The 22,278-nt window shown below is 42.3% G+C and overlaps 1 protein-coding gene across 1 annotated transcript; it reads right to left on the reverse strand.

Annotated features, from left to right (window-relative positions):
• Window positions 1-103: 103 nt before the first annotated feature.
• On the reverse strand, window positions 104-20,205 carry ghrb (growth hormone receptor b). Its single transcript, XM_079363721.1, has 9 exons — window positions 19,937-20,205; window positions 15,119-15,206; window positions 7,576-7,711; window positions 5,423-5,592; window positions 4,669-4,847; window positions 3,851-3,995; window positions 3,418-3,508; window positions 3,155-3,224; window positions 104-2,171 (listed from the first exon to the last, which is right to left on the reverse strand). Exons 1-9 carry the CDS (start codon window positions 19,937-19,939, stop codon window positions 1,302-1,304), a joined length of 1,752 nt encoding a protein of 583 aa, XP_079219847.1. The 5' UTR covers window positions 19,940-20,205; the 3' UTR covers window positions 104-1,301.
• Between the last annotated feature and the right edge of the window lie 2,073 nt (window positions 20,206-22,278).

A 22,278-nucleotide genomic window follows, 5' to 3' on the forward strand; every position in this document is an offset into this window, starting at 1 on the left:
ATGCTCGTAGGCTACATGTGAAGTCTCTGTCTGCAAGACTGTGGAGATCTTGAACTAGCTTGCTTTAATAAGAAGACACAAAAGCAAAAGGACAAGAGACATATTTGTAACAGGCTCCTTCAAATTTAATTCTGCACAAATTCAACACATCATGTCCACATAGCCCCAACTAAAGATGTGCATTTAATGCACTGATGACCTAAATCTAATCGTTTATAGTCCATGCACTCATAAACATTTCTGTCGCATTAGACTGACCATGAAAACTATTTTCTCCACCTAGAAAATGTAACTGTTTCAAACTTTAGTGAACAACATTGTAGGTTATGAAAACACATTAAAGTAAGGTTAGCTCGATACAGTTCATTCTTCCCTTTTTTGGAGTTCATGTGACAAAAACATAATATGAAAACCCCATAAGACTTAGTAATGAGGAAAGCAAAGTAATAAAACATGAATAGAAAACACTTTACTACACATGTATTTTTCTTATACAGTTATGGGTCCATTTTTTTGACATATGATATCATTTGTATTTGACCTGATTTTATAAAAAGAAAAACAAGTTTTATTTATACAAACTCTCAGATGTAAAGCTTTTGACTTTATGTCTGAATGTTCTGATTTAAAGCTCAAGATCACAAGTTAATGTTAGAACAACTGTCAACAACTCCGCAGCTCTAAAAGGCTTTTAAGCCTGTTTTGACCCATAACAACAAATAACAGACACAAAGAGCCCTCCTTACTAGATTATTACCAGATACACTCCCTCCAAATATCTGACCCTGATAGCGTCCTAAGAGAATTAACAATGAGCCCAAAGTCATTAGTAACAGAAAGACAACTCTAATTCAATGATAGTTTTCTTTTAATGGCCTGATATGTGAGTCAGCAACTGTTTACCAACAAGCTCCGCACAGGTGTTGTATGTCCGTCTCTTCTCATTCAAAAGTGTTGCTGCTGAGAACTTGTCAACGCAGCTTAAAGCAAAACATTGACTTGAGAACAAGCTTTTTAGTCCTGCTTTGAGGGTTCAGAGTATGAAAGTCTTGAGACAAATCCGCCCCCAGGCAGTGCTTATTCCCTTCAAATGGTTCCCTTTTCACATCTGCAGTAAAACACATTCCTGTGTCCTTCATACCAAACTGCCAGCAGTGTCATCTCAGTAGTCCTGTCAGAAGACAGGAGGCCAGAGGACGTAAAGGACAGCTGTCATTGGGTATATTCAATCATAAAGGCTGTTCCCAAGCTCGGCTCTGCTTTTGAGTAAATAGTCACAACTTTGCTGAAAGTTCGCTGATTTATGGTGTGATGCTTCCCAAAAGGTCCGGGGTCAGGTAGCCGTCTGGTGTCGGCATGCTCTTTGGGATTATCAGCTGGGGGGCCGGTGCTGAATTTGGTGTCAGTAAAAGGCTGTTCTGCATGTCAACACGCTCTACCACTGTGTAGACCGGTGCAGGGGGAACAGGAGACATGGGGCTTGTGCCTGTGTCGTGATAAGGCGATGTGGACGACAAGCTCAAGTCTGTCTCGCGGGGTTCCCTCATGTCTCCTGATGACCACCTTGGGCTAGTTTGGCCTGCGTTGAGTTCTGACGTGTAACCCCCATCATCATGATTCACCACAATGAGCTGAAACTCTTTCTTTTCTTTCTCTTTCTCTGCCTTGGTGTCTTTCTCGGTGTCTTTGCAAGTGGTTTCCTCAGCCTCAGTTGTTTCCTCAGGTGACAGCAGCACCTTGCCAGACGACCTCACCTCACTCACTAGAGTGTACATCGCTTCTCTGCCCGTCGTTCCAAAGGGAAACTCCCCGGTGGTGGGGCTCTGGGGCAGAGAGCTTGGCTCAGACGTATCAGGGTGAAACTCATCCTTGCTGAAAGTTTGATTCGGGATGAGAGGGTGGAAAGGTGAAGCCTCAGGGTCGCTTGGGAGATCTGGGTCGCAGCAGCTGGCTCGGCCCGAGTCATCGTCTCTAAAACCGATGTTGAGGGGAGTGCTGTTTGAGGACAGGGACGGTTGCACGAGACAGTCCGTGTCCAGGTCTGTCAGTCTGTCGTTCTGTTCCTCGATGTCCAGATCGATGAACTCCACCCACGGGTCGTTGTTATACAACTCAGGCCTCAGATCTGCGGGTCCACCCAGGATGGACGTCAACTCCCTCAGCTTCCCTTTCTGAAGGTTAAAGAAAGTGAAGTTGATACAAAGAATACATCGCATAGAAGCAACATGAATCTATTTATTACTCCCGGGGGGGTTATTTTTTTAGCCTTAGCTTTAATTTCCGTGTTAAACAATTTCTCTCATCCTATTTAAAACGAAAACTGTCGAATCTAGTCAGATGATCAAACAGCTTAGTCAGACGTGAACGTGAAAGTGTTCTTCCTGATTTAACTGTAACTTTTTAAGATTTAGATAATGCTGTAACCGAAGGATTTCTTTGTTTGTATCTAACATTTCTAGGTTTGTCTGATATTCAGATATTTAAACATGTCAGAAATCTTCTCCATGACAACTTTAACTATGATAAACATACCTGCTGTAAAATGATAACTAGCAATTTACATCATTTATATTTGCCTTGCATAGCATTTTAAAACCTCTCATTATTGTACTGTAAGCACATTTCCAATTAAGAAACCAACTTCTATGAGACATGAGACGTTTTGCTAGAGAAGGGAGATGTTCACATATTTTTTTTAACATTAGCTGGTCATAAAACTCAGTTCCAGCTGTCATAAGTCAGAACAAAGAGTTGTGAGGCAGCAGAGAGCTGCAGTAGAACGATCAGAGATTGAAGTACTTCTGAAGAAAAAGCTTCGTCAATGACTCAGCCGTTTGAAATGTTCTCGGCGCTCTCATGTTACGGCCCCAGCGACTATGGACAACGCAAACCAGTGCAAACACAAAGGCAGCTTTGTATAAAGATAGATAGCTCTTTATTGGCATTGCATGTTGTTCAACATAACTGTGTAGGAGCCATCCAGCTGCAGGACATAAAATATAAAGTATAGGCACACCAGCACACGCACACAAACAAAACACATGTCCCCCATACGTTTGTAAACCCCTGGTTCAGGTTGAAGCATAATTTCTTCATTGTGTGCTAGTAACTTAGCATGAGTCATATTCAAGCATTTTTTCATTGAGATGAATACCTTTAGTAGCTCGGAGTCAATTCCTCTTATTTTAGGTCCAGGAACGGGAGGCAAGAGAATAAACATCCACCTTTGGGAGGAACAGTTGATAAAGTAAATGTCAATGTTGTATTACAGACGGGTGTCTAAAGAAAACAGGACGCACGTGAGACTTCAAACCTCGTTATAAACACGGATGAAAGTTTACACGTTGTGCTGTAAATGACAGCGCCGGTAACAGAGATGATGTTGCAGCTTTTCAAAGATGTTTCTAAAATACTTACTTTTCCTGCTGTAAGATGGCCACCAACATCAGGATGGCAACTAAACACAAGGCTCCAAAGATGAGCAGGGCCATCACAGGGAACCTGGACACTGGCAGGGCAATGCACAAATAATCCACATTAAAACAATACCTATTGTGAGGTCATTATGGTAAACATCTTGTCAAGCAGGTAATACAAAGCTGTTAATAAATCACAGACTAGACAAATATTCATCTGTGATGTCAGAGCTTTCTGTCCTTCAGCATTAAATGTTCCCTTTGGCTTTATTCACACAGTGAGGAGTGAAAGGAATGAAGAGCTGTTAACTTCAAGTGAGAATATTCATTCAGAGTGACAAGGACGCTCAGCTGTCGGCTCTTTAGTTTGAATAGCCTGCTTTCGCCTTGGTGAGTTGTCTGTCTAGCTTGGAAACATAGCTGGGGGTGTTTACCGTTAGATGGCATATGGACGAACACAGAGTCACTGAATTCTCCAAATTCTTTCCCTGCCAGCATCTTGCACCGAACCCGCACCTCGTGGTTGACGTTTGATTGAAGCCCGTAAATGGTGCAATGTCTGCCTTTCACAGAGTCGACCTGAGGGGAAGATAGAGAGCTTTAAGTACCTGAGTGCTCCGGCAATCTTCTCCTCCATGAAGCATTCATTATGAAATGTTTCCATTAAAGTATGCTTGAGTCCTGAAGAGTGCACTTTAATCAGACTGTTGACAGGAGGTGGATGTACAATCAACTCTTATTTTCAAGAAGACAAGGCCAGCGTCTTCAAGTCTTATGATTATCCAATGACGGAGCTCGCCAGCCAACAGGCAGATAATAATTGAAAGTAACCATACTGGAACATAATTTAAATGTTGTTTGTGTTTGACTATGTAGTAGACAGAACCGTAGCATGTGGTCTCAAACAAAGCCAAAGTTTCTTAAGTAAGTAAGTAATGTTTATTTATAGAGCACCTTTCACAGATAAAAGATCACAAAGTGCTTTACAACAATAAAAGGGGATTAACAGTTAAAAACAGAAACAGCAAAACAAACATATAATATGTAAAATAGATAAAATAGTAGAATAAAACAGCAAAAGGTTAATCAAAAGCCTGAAGTCTAAATAAAAGTGTTTTTAACTGCCTCATAAAAATTTCACAGGAGTCTACCGATCTCAGGTTTGGAGGAAGCACATTCCACAGCTTTGGTGCAAGAATTTGAAATGCATTAACTAATCATCATGAGTGTAATGAAATGAATTCACACCCACCACTTCCCACTGGTCAGAGCTGACGTCACGATAATGGACCTCGTACTGCAGCGTCATCCAGCCCATCTCCACATCTGCAGAGCGAGGCGGCTTCCAGCTCAGCATGATGTCATAGTAAGACTTGGTCAAACTCACGTTCAGCAGGGTCCAGTTCAGGTTCTCTGGAGGATCTGGTTGCACTGCAGAACCGTCAAGAAGTGAAACCATTTTAACATCGGCAATGACGATAAAAGAAGAAAAAGAAATCGCCATGGTGACTGATCTACAGAATCAAAGAAAGAGATAAACAATGAAACGATCAAGCAGCGGCACTAATGAAAACAGAGGAAGGGAGGAAAAAGAGCTGTGCTAGTTCTGTAATGATGCTAACGGAAGCAGCCATAAGCGCCATGAAAAGAAGAAAAGAGAGGAGGAAACAAAAGAGAAATACAAATGATTGAAAAACTTTCCAGCTCGTAGTTCCATTTGCATCGAGCCATACTTAAATATGTGTGTATTCATCCCCCTTAACCTACAGCTGTGATGATGCTGTAACTGTATGTAAGTGGCTTTTGGGATATTTTCTGGGAAAATTGCCGGAAAACTGCTGTTTTGTCTTTTTAATATACAGACTTGTGCTCACAGAAAAAAGCGCAGTTCTAAAAAACTCTGCCAGTTATTATCTCGCAAATAAAACATGTGCGATAATGTCAGGTGCACTGCATAGGGGTTTTAAATCCTCAGACCGGTGGGCGCTCTAAGCCTGTAAACTCACCGATGTCTTGAACGTAGAAGAATTTCTCGTCATAATTGATGGCTTCATCCTTGGAGCGGAGCTGGACGCTGTAGTCCGTCCAGATGACTGTGTGGTTCTCGTTGAAGAAGCACTCGTTCGGCCTGTCGGTGCTGTAATGAGGACATTCACTCCACTCTGGGTGGGGGGGTCTGCAGAGGGGGGGGGGGGGGGGATGAGATGACAGGAAACAAGTCAGACTGCGTTCAGTCTAAATGAACTAAAACTCTCTGTGGCTGGGATCTTAATGCGATTACCAGCAGTGAGGAATAAACATGTTCATTTGGTCTCAAAAGCGACTTTGGGGTTAAAAAAATAAAGTAATTATCCTCTAGGGGGCACTGACGAGCTTCTTCTAGAATCACTCACTAGGACAGAAAGTGAATAAATCCACAGCTAAAAATAGTCCTTATGAAATGCACCATCGCCTCCTTTAATTCTAGTTTAATAAAAACAAAGCCACAGTGCGCTGAGCTGTTCTGAGAAAGTCTCAAATAAACTGGACAGTTCTTGTTTTATTTATTTTATGTCCAGCTGGAACTCTGAGTTTTGGGCTAATCAATGCACAGTTTGTTCTCGGTCGATATTTTACGAACTTCACACATTGTCCCTTTTGAGTTTGTCATTGGATAAGAAGAATAAATAGTCAGGCTTGTCCTTTAAACAAGCGTTCTGTCATGGTGTTAGAGTCTTAATGTGGAGTTTAAGTACCCGAGTAGTTTTATAGTTACTTCACAAAAAACAGTATTATCCTGTCATGTCCTCAGAGCAATCTTATCTGGACGTTGGAATAAAGATGTTTTTTTTCTTTCTTTCATCAAACAGTTCCCAAAGACCGTTTTTTAAAGTTTTTTAAGTGGAAAAAACTGTGACTAAAAAGCGCTGTTCTAAAAAAAACTCTGCCAGTTATTATCTATCTATTATCAAATAAAATCTGTGCGATAATGTCAATGTAATGTCATGTCCTCAGAGCAACTTTTTAAAAGTAGGCTAAAAAACAAGTGTGCTCAGCTGGACTTTTGACTTGTCAACAAAGACTGAGCAGCAGCTTGATATATGCCAGATAAAGTGCAGAAACAATGTCAACAGTCAAAGGCAGTTGAGCAAGAACTAATAGAATCAGTGTGTGGGGCTGAAACTGCTGGGGCATGCAAAGCATTTGTAGTTCATTTACAACAAGCTCGTCTACCTCTGTGCTGTCCCGACCTTGAAGATATTCCATTAGTGCCAAGTAATAATTTATTGAAGAACTAATAATCTTAATAATTCTTGTAAAAATGGATGAAAGTCGTTTCACGTTAAGGAAATAGCTGATTCATCCATGACAGAAAGAAATGGAAAGTCATATTTATTTAATCAGGAGAGAAACTCAATGCTGTATTAACAGTGTGTCCAGAGCATCGACTGTAAAAGGCTGAAGCCTGAGTGACGACAGCCATCTATTCCTGCAGAGGAAAAAGATCATTAGCAGCTGTTAATGATGCCAAAGTATTTACCTTAAAAAAGAAAATCCCTGACTGTCTCTGTGAAGTGTCATTTAAGCTTCACTGTGTAGATTTGGTGAAACAAACATATGCTTTATTTTCTGAACTGAACACACCAACTGTATTTAAAGGGAAAAAAGGCTGAAGACAGTTTGGAGGTAAAAAGCTACCAGGAGAGTTAGGGTGTCACTGCGGGCCTTCATCATAACTTCTCTCGTAGCATTTTATCTTCAAACAGTGTTAAAGGGACCACATGTCCCCCAAAGACAGTTTGTGTTTAGAGTTATGAACAAATACAACAGAATCTGTACACTTCTCCACCTTCCACATTTACTTCACCTGTAAATCATGAAATCAAAGAGAAAAGTCAGGTTAAAAAAAACACTTCAAAAGATCCTTTTGTTCTTGTTTCTAATAAAATAGACGTGAACATTTACCGTTTTAAATCTTGCTTTGTTTTGGGGGTTTTTTCTTTTTCTTTTTTAAATTTAAATAAATGAAACAACAAAACATTTTTTTTCCAGACGTGGACAGTCCAGGCGTTTGGTGTCTGCAGTCCTCAGTAATCATTCACAATCCAAACACAAGAGAATAAACCACAGAACTGAAAACACATATCTGTGTTGGTGATCACAGATGTGTCCTCCTCACCCTTTATTGGTGTAGAACAAGCGTAGATCTCCTCGCTCAGAGACGTTTTCAAACGTCCCCACGTTCCATCGGCAGCGGAACGTCTCCATGTTGGCAGAGGAGCAGCCGGTGAGGTGTGGAGCTCTCTGTGGGAGCGCTGTGGGGGGGACACACACAGAGAGAGAGAGAATAATTACATTCATTATCAGTTATGGTTGGCTCCGTTTTCCTATATTTCTTGTTTGCAGCCGCTGTGACTCATTGTCGCGCTCCACCTCAGAGACAGGCTGATAGATGGAACTCCTGCGAGCAGCCAAGCCACGGGGCCAAAATCAACGTTTTCCTGGAAGTCGCTCAGCTTTTCCTGCGAAAGCTGCAGCAGGAGAGTTCACTGCCATGGCTGCTGTGGAGCAGGTTTCTCTTTACTCAGAAAAGCATTTGCACAGAAAATAGGATGTGGCTCCTGTTCTGCAGCCCGCACTCAAACCATGCCACCGCAGAGCTCTGATTCTCAGCGTTTTCAACCACAGCTGTGTCTACATTCATTTTTTCTGCACTCGCAAATTACATACACTGTAAACGTCAGAATACAACACAAACAAAACACAGGAATATCCTGTAAAGACGTTATTGTTGTGTTGTTTATCCGTTGTTTTCGTGTGTTTTGCCGTCTTACGTCTGCAGCATGCTCCGAGGAGCTTGATGCTGTATAATGACCAAAGTGTGTGGTTAGTAATACGGGCGCCATATTTTCACACAAAGAAGCACATGTGGAATAATAATGACCACATCTGTTTCTGGTGTGTCCTCGGTGATCATAACTGTCCATTGTGAGTCAGACAATGGAAAGCGGGTGAATCACTGTGAATGCTGTGATGTAATTGGCTGTGGCTTTGAATAGATAGATTTCACAAACTGAAGGACTATTGAGTTGTTGTTGTTTTTTTTTTGTAAATACTGAGCAGTAAGTAGCCACGTTTTATGTGAACTAGCTGTAAAAACATATGCAGTCATTGACTGCATGCGATGACAATGTGGGACAACTGTCAAACGTTGTTTTCTTAAGTGCACCTTTAGGGCCGAATGATGGCGGTCGTCATATTTAAAAACCTTTATCTACATAGACATAGATCTGTCACAGGACTTTAAAGAAATGTTGAAGGGATCGTTTGTTCGTTTTGAAGTGGGGCTGAATACAGTGAGCGTGTCACCATCAGGATTATGTCTTTTAAACGCCGACAGTTTCTTGAGAAACCGGTCAGAGTGACAGCATGAAGGCGAAGTGTTTAAGCCTTTAATACCACGTTAGTTAACTAATGTTCTAAATGCCTCTAAATGTCATTTAAAAGTTCACAGAATAGTATTTACATAGGTTACACCGAGAGCATCTCACTACTAATAAGTGGACAGAAACAGATCTGCATGACACAGAGTAACACTGGGCGAGCTGAAGTGTGACTGTCCCTTTAAATTTAGAGCTGAAGGAGCTTTATTTAATTACGTTCAGTTGAGTAAAGGCTGCTGATTGTGTTACCAGGAGCGTTTGTGATCAGTGATTCTGGGGACAGCAGCAGCATTACTGATGACAGGAACATTTACACACACACACACACACACACACACACGCACGCATGCACACACATGCACGCACGCACGCACGCCTGAGCTGGCTGAGTGCTGAGACGTGTGAGGACAAGATGGCTCCTCTGCAGCGCTGGGAGCAAATGAAGAATACCTTTGGCCCGCTCGGGGTCCTTCATGGAAGGGGTGCTACAGGGTAAAAATAAGCTGTTTACCACATCGGCAGCCCTTCTTGGAACTGTGCTGAGCTCAGGATGACGAGAAAAATCAATTTGACACTCAGCAATGTGAGCTGTTTTATGGCTCTCTTCATGATGATAAATCACGACAGCTGGCTGCTTTGTAATTTCAATGAGACGGGAAAATGTGTGTGTGAACAAATGTTTCTCCAGATTGATTTATGATATTCCCGTTGGGGTTCATAAGAGTGTTTAGGCACATTCCTGTCCAATGTACTCTGTATGCAATACATCCTGAAATAAATGGTGGCCAGTCTGTATTTTTGCTGATTTTAAAGTAATATCTGAGCTTTGAGGGGTTTTTTTAAACTCTACAAAAATGGTAAAATTCTAAAAATTGTGATTTTAATTTTGCTATAAAAACACAGAAAGCGTAAGTAAATGTTGGATTGAATTAAATAGTGGTTTAGTTGTTGAGGTGTTTTTTCGGTGGACTCGCTGTGACTCAGCTGTGTTGTGTTGTCACAGTGGTTCGGTTCGGTTTGCTTACAGACTGCACTTTGTCAGGTGCATCGAAGCCTTCCAGATCTCGTGCACAGTCGAGTCAGAGTCAGAGTCACTTGTTGAGTCAGTAGCTGCTGCCCTCCGGCCTAATGCTGCACTACGACCTGAACGTAAACCGCAGTGGAAGAAAGGCGTCCTGTAGCGCCGCGCAGCTTGTCAGTATTTTCATCTGTCAAATGAAGATAAAGTTATATGTGGGCTGTTTCAGGTTAAAGCGAGTAGAGCGACATGTAACCACAGGTATGTGGACTGAACCTGCAAGGAGGACTGAGGGCTGATGTTGTTAGCATTCCTTCAACCCCCCACAATGCACTGCTTTTTGGTTCGCTTCCCTTGTTTGTTCAGGAACGCATTGAAGCCCCCCCCACCACCAAACAAACTATCAGACAAAGCGCACCAAACAAGTCAGGTGTGAATGCATCTTACTCCCTTCAGTCAGAACAAGCCCACGATGCTGTCAGTGATGCTCCAGATATTGTGTTTTGTTCTTTGTTTCTGAAAGGTTTGCTGCCTTCCATGGGAGACGTGTTTTCCCAAGCTAAAAGATCAAATCCAAAGGTGAAAGAAGTTACGCTGTAAGAGCTGGATGAGGAAGAGAAGCCAACACATGATCTCGACCCGCTGTGCCCAGAATATATCACTTTCCCTTTAAAAGCTCTGGTCGTGTCAGATGAGGGATGGAAAAGCACCGGCCAGAACGACTTTATTATAACACTGGATTAACTAACAGTGATGTTGCATGAAAACACTTGTGCAGGAAAAAGAGTATTGACTCTGTGCACAAATGAGTGACCTTTAAACACACTAAGATCTTGGTAAGTTATCGAAAGGGATGCCGACATGATCTTTGAGAAGATGCATCACACGTTACCTGCGAGCTTATATCCCAGTCACCACGTTAATTTTCAACCTTGACTCAAACAAAACGTCTTCCTTCATATATTCATTTGCAAACCACACAAAAGCTGAGGATAAGAAAAAGGCTGCATGTGCTCAAGTGGATGGAAAAAAAAAAAAGAAGGGTTTCCCCAGGTTAGCTTTAGGCCCGAAATATGCTCAACGTTAGTACCAAACGGACACGTACGCGTTCTGATTGTCACTCGCGTTGTCTTTGCTTATACTCGCAAAGTCCAAACGTAACTGTAGGGGGCAGGCAGCCAAATAGAGCTCGGTTTGTCTACCGTTTGTGTGGTCCTGAAACGGATATCATAAAGATGGTTATAATCACGAACCATATCCATCAAACGCTCCTCAAACATAGTGTCCTGCTCCGTCATTTTTTAAAAAACGCCTCCTATATGCACATCAACCGCCAAACGTCCGGGGAAACCATAGAAACCAGCGACTGTATATATTAAGCCCACGAGCGCCTCTAGTTGTACCTTGCGCATTTTGGTGCGACCACCAACGGCAGGTACGCAAGTGCGTATCCTGCATTGTCGGCTGCGTATCTAACGTTGAGCATATTTCGGGCCTTAGGCAGCAGGGGCGCTTTGTTGAAGGGAAATAAGCATGCGCGTGTGTGAAGGTGGATCTCATGCCAGGTACATTCATGAACCATGTTTGTTTCATATTGATAACAGGAAACACATCATCTGCAGCGTCACATTCTCAGGTGTAAAAAGTTCACATCGGTGGTTTGAACTGGAGCTCGACTGATTACTCATCCAGCCGATAATATCAGCTTATCCACTGACTTTTGTATCAGATAATTGTATCGCAAACATGCACAGATATTACTCCATTCATCTACCAGTCAAAAAGCATTTCATTTGAGTTCCATTGTATTACATGTGCAGTTCTCTGTCACCAGCAGAGGGCGCTATATGGATAACAACGAGCATTATCACCCTCCAGAAAGTCAGGCGGTGAAACATGAACATGCACAGACACTTTCCACTTGAGAAACCGTCATCATCATAATGAATGACACTCTTTTCTGCATTTCAGGGATAAACACAATAAAAGTGTACATTTATATCTATCTCTACCCAACACAGATCTAAGAAAGAAAGTCTGTAACATGTCTGGAGCCGATTTATTTTCTCTCCCCAGAATCCTTCATGAACCCAGTTTTCTTGTGCTTTACTTCGAGTGAACAGATCTGAAGAGAACCGACACGTTTAGTCAGCTGGGTTCACAAGAGAAGAAGAAAAGGACTTTAAAAACATGAGTTTGTTCAGCGGAGGTCGATCTAGACGCTGAGCGGCTGATAGGACACAGCGTCGCTCAGGATAAATGTTGGATCACACGCAGACTATCGGCTGTCATGCCATTAAATACTGAATACGACATGTTTAGGATCTTATTGAACGATAGCATGTTCCTCGCGTCCCTCCAGCGTGCTCCTGTGCTCTGCTCTCAGTGAGTGCTGCTGTGTTTGCTCAGCAGCTGCTGCTCAGAGTTCACTGCTGGTTTAAGCAAACATGAGCACAGTGGAACTGAACACAGCCGTTACTGCTGCAAAGCAAACACAACAATTACCCAGAACTTATTATCAATTAACCACGCGCTCTCATCATCCCGCTCCTCTTCCCGAGGCTAATTACCGCCAACCTCGCCACGTAAACATGTTTACAGCGTGAGCCTCTTCTGTCCGAGTGCTGAGCCTAAACAGCCGCGCTCGATCTGTTCTGATAAGTCGAGAGGCATTTCCTCCCCTGATTAAAGAGGAAGCAGGAAACAGCAGTTAACATTAATGTGCTTCAAAGAACTCGTTTGTACCCTTCATTTCAGGTACGTACATTACCCATAATGCCCCTCTGGTCGTACGGCAGCTCGCTGAGTGCGAGGCGTTCTCGCTGCAGCATCTTTCAGCGTGCACACGGCGTTCTGGTGGGAAGCGTTTGTTAATGTCTTTCCTGTGAGCACACAGAGCGTGACGTGTTCACGCATCAATCAGTCGACTCTCAGGGGGGAAATACCTCGTCCTCGACGTTTACAAAAGCTACTTCCTTCCTTGGCTTAAGGCCACAATGTCCTACTCATTCATTACTGGAGCTTAACAAGCTTTATGGGCAAAACACAGACTGTGGCACCTCCACAGCCAACACAAGGGCTCACACGAGAACAAACGCCCTGACTCCTCAGAGATTCATCAGTGTGGGTCAGGGTCAGGGAGGAAAAAGCACTTATTCCCCAGAGCGGGTACCGTTCAAGTCAAAGGCTGGTCGCTCCGGTAAATAAAGAGAGAGAGGAGTTATTTTGGGCGTTCTTAAAGGAAACGTCTCTTGCATTTCCACAAAGAAAAAAAAAAAAATGAAACTCTTAAAGTCCTCCCAATGTTCCCAGGGTTTTATTTTCACAACAATGGCAGCGATCTTCAAAGGACATTTTCCAGTTCAGTATTCAGTATTCAGAGAGGGCTAGAAACCTCTAACGCAGTACAGCATCAGTGGCTGAAGCTGGAGGATTTAAGTATTTTTGTCAAGAAACCCGATTTTTAAACGACAAGACGATTCTGTGAAAAGTCGAACGATGTCGACACCTTTTTTCCATTCTGCGCACAGGAAGAGTCAGCAGGTAAAAACAAGACGAAAAAATGACTGTGGCTCTGCTTTTTCAAAAGCTTTGGTCCTTTTGGACGCTAAAATAAAAGAGCTAAGCCAAAGTGTTTACGTAAAAGTGTTTTGGCTGAGCAACATAGAGTACAAAGAAACACTCTTCTGGTTTACTTTATTAATTCAACAATCTGAAAAATGTGGAGTTCTCTGAAAACAGGAAAGAAAGGAATTGAAGGACAGAGGTGCACTTCATTAAAAGTCCTCTTTACAAGCCATCATCCATCCAGACATGCTACCTGAAAGAACTCAGACATCATGCACAATGAGGAAACAACATGTCTCAATGTGGGGAGAGTTCTTTGTAATGTGTCGGGTCACCTTCATCCCGTTTGACCCTTTCTGGATGATGACAGGCCGTTGAGATCCTGAAAATGTGCAGCTCACCTTCCTCACAGTGAAGCAGTGTCAGACACACTCCATGATAGTGGAGCAGGTCTGCAGTGTGTGTGTGTGTGTGTGTGTGTGTGTGTGTGTGTGTGTGTGTGTGTCACTCCAAACATGTTTCAAGATGTTCGCACAACACGAAGCCAATCAAAGAAATCAAACCTCAGCTGAGGGGAGAAAGTAAAGACGCATCTCTAAACATGAACGTTCCTGCTGTGTCCCGTATCAGCTCGGCCCTCGACTTCACATGGAGGACGGGAAGACAGTCCTTCCATACAGGACGAGCAGCCGTTCAACACAACAATCCTCACATTTTACTGAGGGAGGGAATCCTTTCACAACAAACGCAGGACTACGAGGCAGCTGAGCAGACATCTGCAGACTGTTCGAAGTCTGTAAAGCTCTTCTGAAAGTGCACGAAGAAACCTGAAAGCATGACTGATTTTCATTTGGCAGTGCGCACAGTTCAACAGAGGTGGAAAACGTGCCTGTACAGAGCGGCCTTGTCCGATGCCAAATAGGGACATGCAACAAAAACCCAATGTAACCGAATGTATCTGCAGAGAGCCGGAGAAGAGGGGAGCCCGTCCTTGGTCCACGCCTCTGCTAAATTACTGACTGTGTTACGTAACAAGACAAAAGCACAGGATGTCCTTATGGGAGTTTTATTGTCCGTGCAGACCTTGTTTACGTCTGTGGACAAAATACGTTCCATGTATGTAAATGTGCAGCCTTTCAACCACCACTGAGGGGCACTTGAGCAGAGAGCGGGGCCTCTACGCACTAAGCACAGCATGCCATTGTTCAGTGGTGGAGTACTCTCCGCTTTCCAGAATTCTTGGGAAGCCACTTCACTAGAAACTCCACTGGCTGTTCCACGCGGCTCTCTGAGCAGAGTCTGGCTGCTGTGCCACACACTTCACGTCCATTTAAAAGTCCAAAACATCTCAGGAACAAAGCAACCAGACAGAGATTCTCTCCTGGGCTCCAAATCTTCTGTGGCTAATTTATAATAATAAAAAAAAAAAAAAAAACATTTTTCTCAAGCATTCATTCCACCTGATCTTGTGCAATTTTTTTTGATTCCTTTCAAAAAGCAAGGACTGAAAAAAAAACATTCAAAAATGAGCAGAAAACATCTTTCCATGTGCAGCAGTTCAAGAAAAGTGCACACACAATATGACACAATATGTGGAAAAAAAGTTTAAAAATCTAAAAGTGCTCATGCTATGCAGTTAAACTCCAGGTTTTTTTTTGTTTTTTTTAAATGAATATCTGAATGAGTCAACGTACCTTGCTGCGAGGATGACTCCAGCGCTGCGGAGGAGAAGATGTGGAGGAAAAAGACGAGCAGAGCGAGAGCAGCAGCCATGGTGTCGAGCTGTCGAGGAAACATGTGGCAAACATTAGTTCCCTGTGTGCAGTCCAGCCAGGCACTTCAGGCCCAGCCCAATAAGCAGGGACACTCCTTCACTGCTTCAGGAGATAAGACATGTAGGTCATCTCTCATCATATTTAGATTCAGACAAAGTCTGCTCCAATTTACACATCGGACCTTATCACACTTTTCTGAACGACATCCTGCTGCTCTGAACTCACCGAGCAAATTGTTTACACAATTCTTGGAACTCTTCGGGACAAAAAAAAAAAAAAAGTTATGCAGGATTTCCCCGAGGAAACAAACTGGAGCATCTTGTGCAGGATTTGACATGTTCCAAGTGTCAGACTTTTTATTTACATTTGGGAATAACAACCTTAAAACCATTTTTATTTTATTTTTTTAATCCAGGTTACAAAGACTTTTACAAAGGCGGTAAAATGAAACAGACGAGTCCTAAAATCACCACAGTTTGAAGGCCATCAGGAAGCGAAAACATGAAGGAGAAGAAAAGGTGAAATCAGGGGAGGACTTTTACATCTGCTCGGTTTTTAAGCGTGAAGCACTTTGGGTTTTATCACGCTTCCTTTGAAGCCTTGTGTTGTTTGCACATGTGCATCACGTCTCCAGGCAGTCAAACAAACGCTGTAACTTTACACAGAGAATACTCTGAAAGAAGTCCTCCGGCTTCAGGCAATGAGTCCACTTTTAAACTAAAGCTTTGACTCCATTCATCAGATCACACTCACACGTCGAAGCAGCTGCTCTTTAAAGCTGCTCAGGACTGTTTAACAGGTTGAGAAACACACTGACCCTTCTTTATGACAGACCAAAGCAGACTGACCATCGGCATCAATTATTAACTTCACATTGTTTAATTGCTGCTCCTTCTTATGGTTTAATGTGATCCAAGCGTTCCCTGTTGCCTCTGGTTATCTCCGACTGCAGACAACAATTCCACTTGTGCAATTCCACTTCTGGGTCAAACTTCAATCCGACGAGCACGTTCACATTTTAAAAGGCCAGTTTTGGTTCGACAAACAGATCGACTTTGTCTAGCTGCAGGTAAACACGATTTGGCTCAGACAACTTCACGTGGAGGATTTAAAGCCAGTAAACTTTGAGGGTGAAAGATTTATCCGTTTGCGTTCAAACATGCACCTCGCCATAACAAAATTCTCAGGTGTTTTGTGTTAACACACTCGTTGGGCTCCGGAGCCCCTCCGCTTTCATTTCCACTGAAGATGATTTAAAGTACAGGTGTGATGAGCTCAGCTCGCGGAATAAAGCCTGGCACACACCACAAGATTTTAACCCCTCGACGCCTGAATTTGTTTCCAAGTATTAAAACTTTTACATGTTTCTGCTTTCAGGTAGATGCTAAACTAAGTTGAGAACGTTTCTTTGAAAATAGCACATGAATAGATATTACATAATAATAGCACAACATCAAACGGATGTTGTTCTGATGTTGTTCTGCTTGCAAAAGGTTCCTAGGTATGTATTGAAAGTGCATCAACAGGCAGTGAAGAATACAGACGCTATTTTTGGCTGCATTTGGTGCAGAAGCGGCAATAGCAAATTCGCGACAATAGGCGTCAAGGGCTTAAAATCTTGAACGATTTTTGAAAATGTGATGGACTTCACACACGACGACAGATTATGTCTTCAGTTCTTACAGCGTACGCTGTGCAACGAGATGAACAGCTCGTCTCGACGATCGAAAGGTGTCACCTCGCGCGGTCAAACGCAGCTTCAGAGTAAAAGCAAACACGACGGTCGAGCTAAATGTGGCTAGCTGTTAGCTGGTACATCCGAAATACTTTGGTCCTACACGTTCCCATGTCAGCTGGATTTGTGGGGGTTTTTTCAGGACACATTGTGGAAACACTTGTGTTCTTTACAACTCTTTCTGCATCAGTTAAATAATATGTTGTGCTCAAAACCACATTAACCAAGACCAGGACACACCGGGGACCAGAGTGCTACGAGACCGAGACATTTAGGGATCAAGACCAAGGAAAGACCAAGACCATAAATATCTAACAAACATCAACTTGTGTGCAGTCGTCATGTCTATTCAATTTATTCATTTTTACACATCATTAAAGTCTCCAAAGGATGACCTTGTCAGGATAAAAGAACGAGGCTAAAATCAGTGTATTTTTCAAATAACATTCTACTGTCACATATTTCTTCCCAAATCATTCGAAATAACTGACAGATTGAAATAATCCACAGTGAACCTAAGTGGTGAATGACAGTGAGCCTCACTGACTGGACAGCAGGGAGCAGCAGCTTCTTGGGATTCACACTGTTCGGTCTTCCTGGAGAGGCGTCTTTTCGAAACAGTCAACACTTTGATTCTAAACGTGACGTGGATCTGGAGCACTGACTTCCTGCCAGTACAAGTGAAATCCTGCCTCACGTTGAGGGCCTCATGTAGAGCGTGTTTACTCGTCCTCGTATAGGCCGGACTCTCAACAGGATCCATCGTTTAATGACAGGTTTTTCACAAGTTTGGCATCTTCCTTTCTTGTCCTGAGGTTATTGAAAATGTGTGTAAATAAGAACTGTCTTAACCTAGCTTGACATTCCTTTAACATGAGATAAGAAAAGTCTTGTTGCTGGTTTCATCATTTCCTCATAGCCTTGACTTCTGCGATCTCGTCCTCAGAAATGGAAGTCACTAAAGCAATTTTTAAAAAATGAGATCATAAGACGGGACGCGTTGAGGTAAATAAATGTCCTGAAGTTATGACATGTTTGGTTTGTGAGCAGCTACACACAACAAAACACACAGACATGATCAAAACGAACAAACAAGAACACCTGGGACTAAAATCCATTTAACTTGAGAGGCCTCAGTTTGTCAGATACGAGACAAATCATGTCAAATCAACAGCTGTTGAAGCAGTCAGATATATCAGCTTCTACCTGAACTGAAAAAAAAGCCTCTGCGTGTTTTTAATCCACGAGTTTTATCATTTCTATGCAAACCTCTATCAAAGCGGCTGATTCATCTTGATTGGTCTTTTATTTTTTCAACATTGTTTATTTGAAAATGTCCTCCACAACTTGTGAGCATCAGGTCAGGATTCCTGTTTTTCTACTTCACGTAATGCAACATGGTGAAAATAATACCCGCTCTATGTGGCCTTCACTTCTCATGTTGGGCTACCTGGAGGGGACATTCTTGGAAGTCAGTCATGTAAGAATTCAAGGTTCAAGGTTTCCTTTTATGGACCCAAAGGTAAGTAAAACTAGGGCTGGTTTAGGGAGACACTTTATATTCTCTTTGTACCACTGTTTGTCAGGCTTTACTCAAAGGTAACTCTCCTGCTGATAAGGCTGAAAACGCAGTCTAAACTTGCTGCAGGCGGCACAAAGTTTGGACTCAGGGTCATGACAGAGTTTGGACTGCAGTTTTTGTCTGTGTTTTTTGGTACGCTCTTACAAATATCTCAATGTTTCCAGTGACAGAGAGCGAAGAGGAACAAGGGAGGCATCGCAGATGTTTTTTGAAGAAAAGTAAGGAGGCATTTAGGTTGAGAAAAAAAAATGTCATGTGACACCTTGACAAAGAAAGTGAAGGAAAATCAAGAGAGACTCCTGGAGGTGTGTGCCACACTGCAATAAACACACTGATGCTGTTATGAAAGTGCTGTGTGTGTCAGTGATCACATCACTTGTTGATGTTCTGGAGAAGACACTCAAAGCGTGAGAACATGTTTCACACGTCAGGTGCTTCACTTTGTGAAAACAGGAAATCCATTTCAGGTAGAACACAGAAAGAAATAGCCTGCAGTGATTTTAAAAAACAACATGTTTTGTGACTTTTACCTATGAAAGAATGTGTTGCCGAGTTGTGAGAATTGAATGGTGTGCTAGTGAAAGTGGTATTTTTGTTGCTCTGCGGTAACTCAGCTGAGAAATGAAAGCTTCATTTGCTCGATCTGTTTTCTTTTAAAGCCACCGGCAGGAACAGTGCCATATTCTTACTCTAACAAAGTGGTTTTCAACTGCATTTAAAACATTACTTTTGTTCCTTCTCCTGGTGCTGTTACTTTGTTTTCAAGGGTCCGGAGGCTCCTAGAAATCCTGCCTCTCAAGCTGCTATCCAAAATTCTTCTTTAATGGTCTGATTTTTATCTGGAAAAAAACATCCGGCTCTAACTGCATTTTAACATGGACCCTGAGCTTGTTGCTAAATCAGAGTAACTTCATTCACTGAAGCTAAAAAAAGTTACAAACACAGTCTGATATTTTGATTTGTATAGATTATTATTAGTTTATTTACCTTCTTTATTTTACATTTCTCTTTCACACACCAATATTAATATATATAAAATATTTATTTTCCAGTAAAGTGCAAACAACAATTAAGTTACTTCAGTCTCACAGCTCAACTTTCTGGAGCTTAACGCCTCCCTTTAATTCATGTCAAATTTACATGTAGATTTGAAGCTTTGACATTCAAACACAACGAGCCACTTGTAATATAGCCTCCACATCTGTAACTAATTATTTTTGCAGTAGTTTTAGTTTTAATCCTCTGCTTTTTGTTAACCCTTCACAGTTCTGGCTCAAACCTGTTCACCCTCCTTTACTCTCTGGGATTGCGCAAGACTCTTAAAGTGTTTTAACAAGCTGAAATCTCAGTCACATGAACAGAAAAGTGTCAGCTTCCTTAACATATCGCTTGTAAACGCTTTATAAGATTTCAGTTTTACCATTGTGGGTGGGTCTCTGTCAGATCCGGGTCTCCATACAGCTGCGTTAACACTCTGGATCACACAGGACGGACTGCGGTGCTGCTGGACCTGGCAGCAGTCTGCTTCCCGTCCTGGAGGTCTCTGGACCCCCTGGTTTAAAAAAAAAAAAGCGACAGTGAGAAATCTCACAATCAAACGTCCAGAGTCGCTTCAAAAACGCTGAAAACCCAACCGGAAAACGTTTTTCCTACGAGGCTCGTGAGAGCTGCTCACACTGTCGAGGAAAGCCCGAGCGGACTGCTCGCTCTCTGTTTGTGCTGGAGCAGCAGCACAGCTGTTGTGGGAGAGGCCGGGAGGAGGGCGCCATCTGTCGGTGGACAGCAGCAGGACAACCAGAAGAGCTTTAGATGAGATGAGATTCAACTTTATTGTCATACACATATACAAGTATAGGATAACAAAATGAGGTTTGGCATCTCACCAGAAGTGCAAATAAGCACAAAGTGCAAAGTGCAAAAAGTGGAAAGTGCAAAGAGTGCAAGAGTTCGTTAGGGCGACTAAAAAACAGATTTTGTCTTAAAATATGAGGCTGCATTTAATCAACTAAATTGATTGGTTTATTAACTCAATTGTGCCTTTTCTTAACCTTTACATCTTTACATTCTAAAGGATATTGGCCTGCACTTTTTGCTCCACTGCGTTTATCTGGGGTGGCTGTGGCTCAGTGGGTAGTCATCATCTTTGAACTGCAAGGTCCCCGGTTTGATCCCCAGCTCCTGCAACAACATGTTCAATGTGTCCACCTAAATTGCCCCTGTTGCTTCGTCAGCGTACGAATGGGAAAAGTTATCACATAGACGCCTCGACCATCAGTGTGTGAATGTGTAGGTGTGACCTGCGGTGTAAAAGCGCTTTAAGTAATCAGAAGACTAGAAAAGTGATATATAATCTAGAGTCCATTTACCATCTGACAGCTCGACTCATTACCTCTCAGACGATCATGGGAATTCTATCATTTCTTTAGTCTTTTAGACTAGCCTTCAGAAGTTCACCATGAAAACAAGGTAAATAAAAAACAAGAATATACAATCGATCAGTACAAACATGGTAAATTATAATAAGTGTGTGAACGTGACACCAATATACTTACAGGTACAGGACAAGACATCACTGGAGCCCCTTAAGAGTTACATTTAAACAGGGTCATGTTTGAATCTACACAATCTTCTTCAAGCTATAGAAATAACATAAAAACAAGAACAGAGTAAATCCCATGTGAATTTAAGGCCCAGTGCCTGTTACTGGCCTTTTGTTTTAACAATATAAAGGGCGGTGTAAGGTGCCCCTGCAGGGGGTCTCTGAACGTCCTGGGATCTGTGACACACAATCCATTTCCATTTGATTGACAGACTAACACAGTTCTTGAAAACCAATTGCAGTACTATTGAACTGTGTAGCGACTGTGGGTGATTTCAGCACAGCACCTTTGAGTGGGGTTTCCAGGACACCTAAGGGCTGTTCCTGAAGACAGACAGCACAAAGTCCAATGCCAAAATCTATCTTAATTAGAAAAGACCAGCAGGAGAATCTGTGTGGTTAACTTCTTTATATGTACATTACAATTATACATCTATATATGTCTACTGCAAGTTCAATAAGCTTCACAGTTGCACGTGTTTGCACAGTGCTGACGTGTTAGCACACGAGAACTGATCATTCATGAATATAAAATGACAGAGTAGTGAACTCAGTCAAAGGGCTGCTTTACACTTAAGCGTAACATGATGAGTGTGTTTACATGTCATGAAGCTGCTGCTTTAACTTTCAGAGCGCCTCCAGAGTCACATTTCAGGTCATGTTCAGTCAGCGGTACATGTGAGTCTCACACACTCACATGTTAGCAGCTTGTTTTTGACAGTGTGTGTGAGTCAGTGGGTACCACCCACACACTCTCTGCATACTTTGCATAGCACACGCACACACACACACACACACACACACACACATACACTAAAACACATACACACTAAAACACAGACAGATAGTCTGAACATTTGACAGACTCAGGCCTCTAAATCATTTGTCGTGGGTTAATAGTGAAACACCAACTTTTTTTAAACTTACAGCTGATCTTTTTGAACTCTTCAGGGCTCGTAGTAAACACAACAATGACATCTAATTTTACAGTAAATATTCTACGGAGGTGATCATGCACAGGTAAGGTTCACATTTGTTTGACCTGTTTTTTTTTGGTCCCCACATCTCCTTATTAATGTTCGACTCTAATAGCATCATTAACTTTTGAAGCCAGCTAAACTGCTGTTCTGTGTCAAGCAGGTCGTGTGCAATGTGTCATTTAT

Source organism: Symphodus melops, assembly GCF_947650265.1.
Source record: "Symphodus melops genome assembly, chromosome: 16".
Lineage (NCBI taxonomy): Eukaryota > Metazoa > Chordata > Actinopteri > Labriformes > Labridae > Symphodus > Symphodus melops.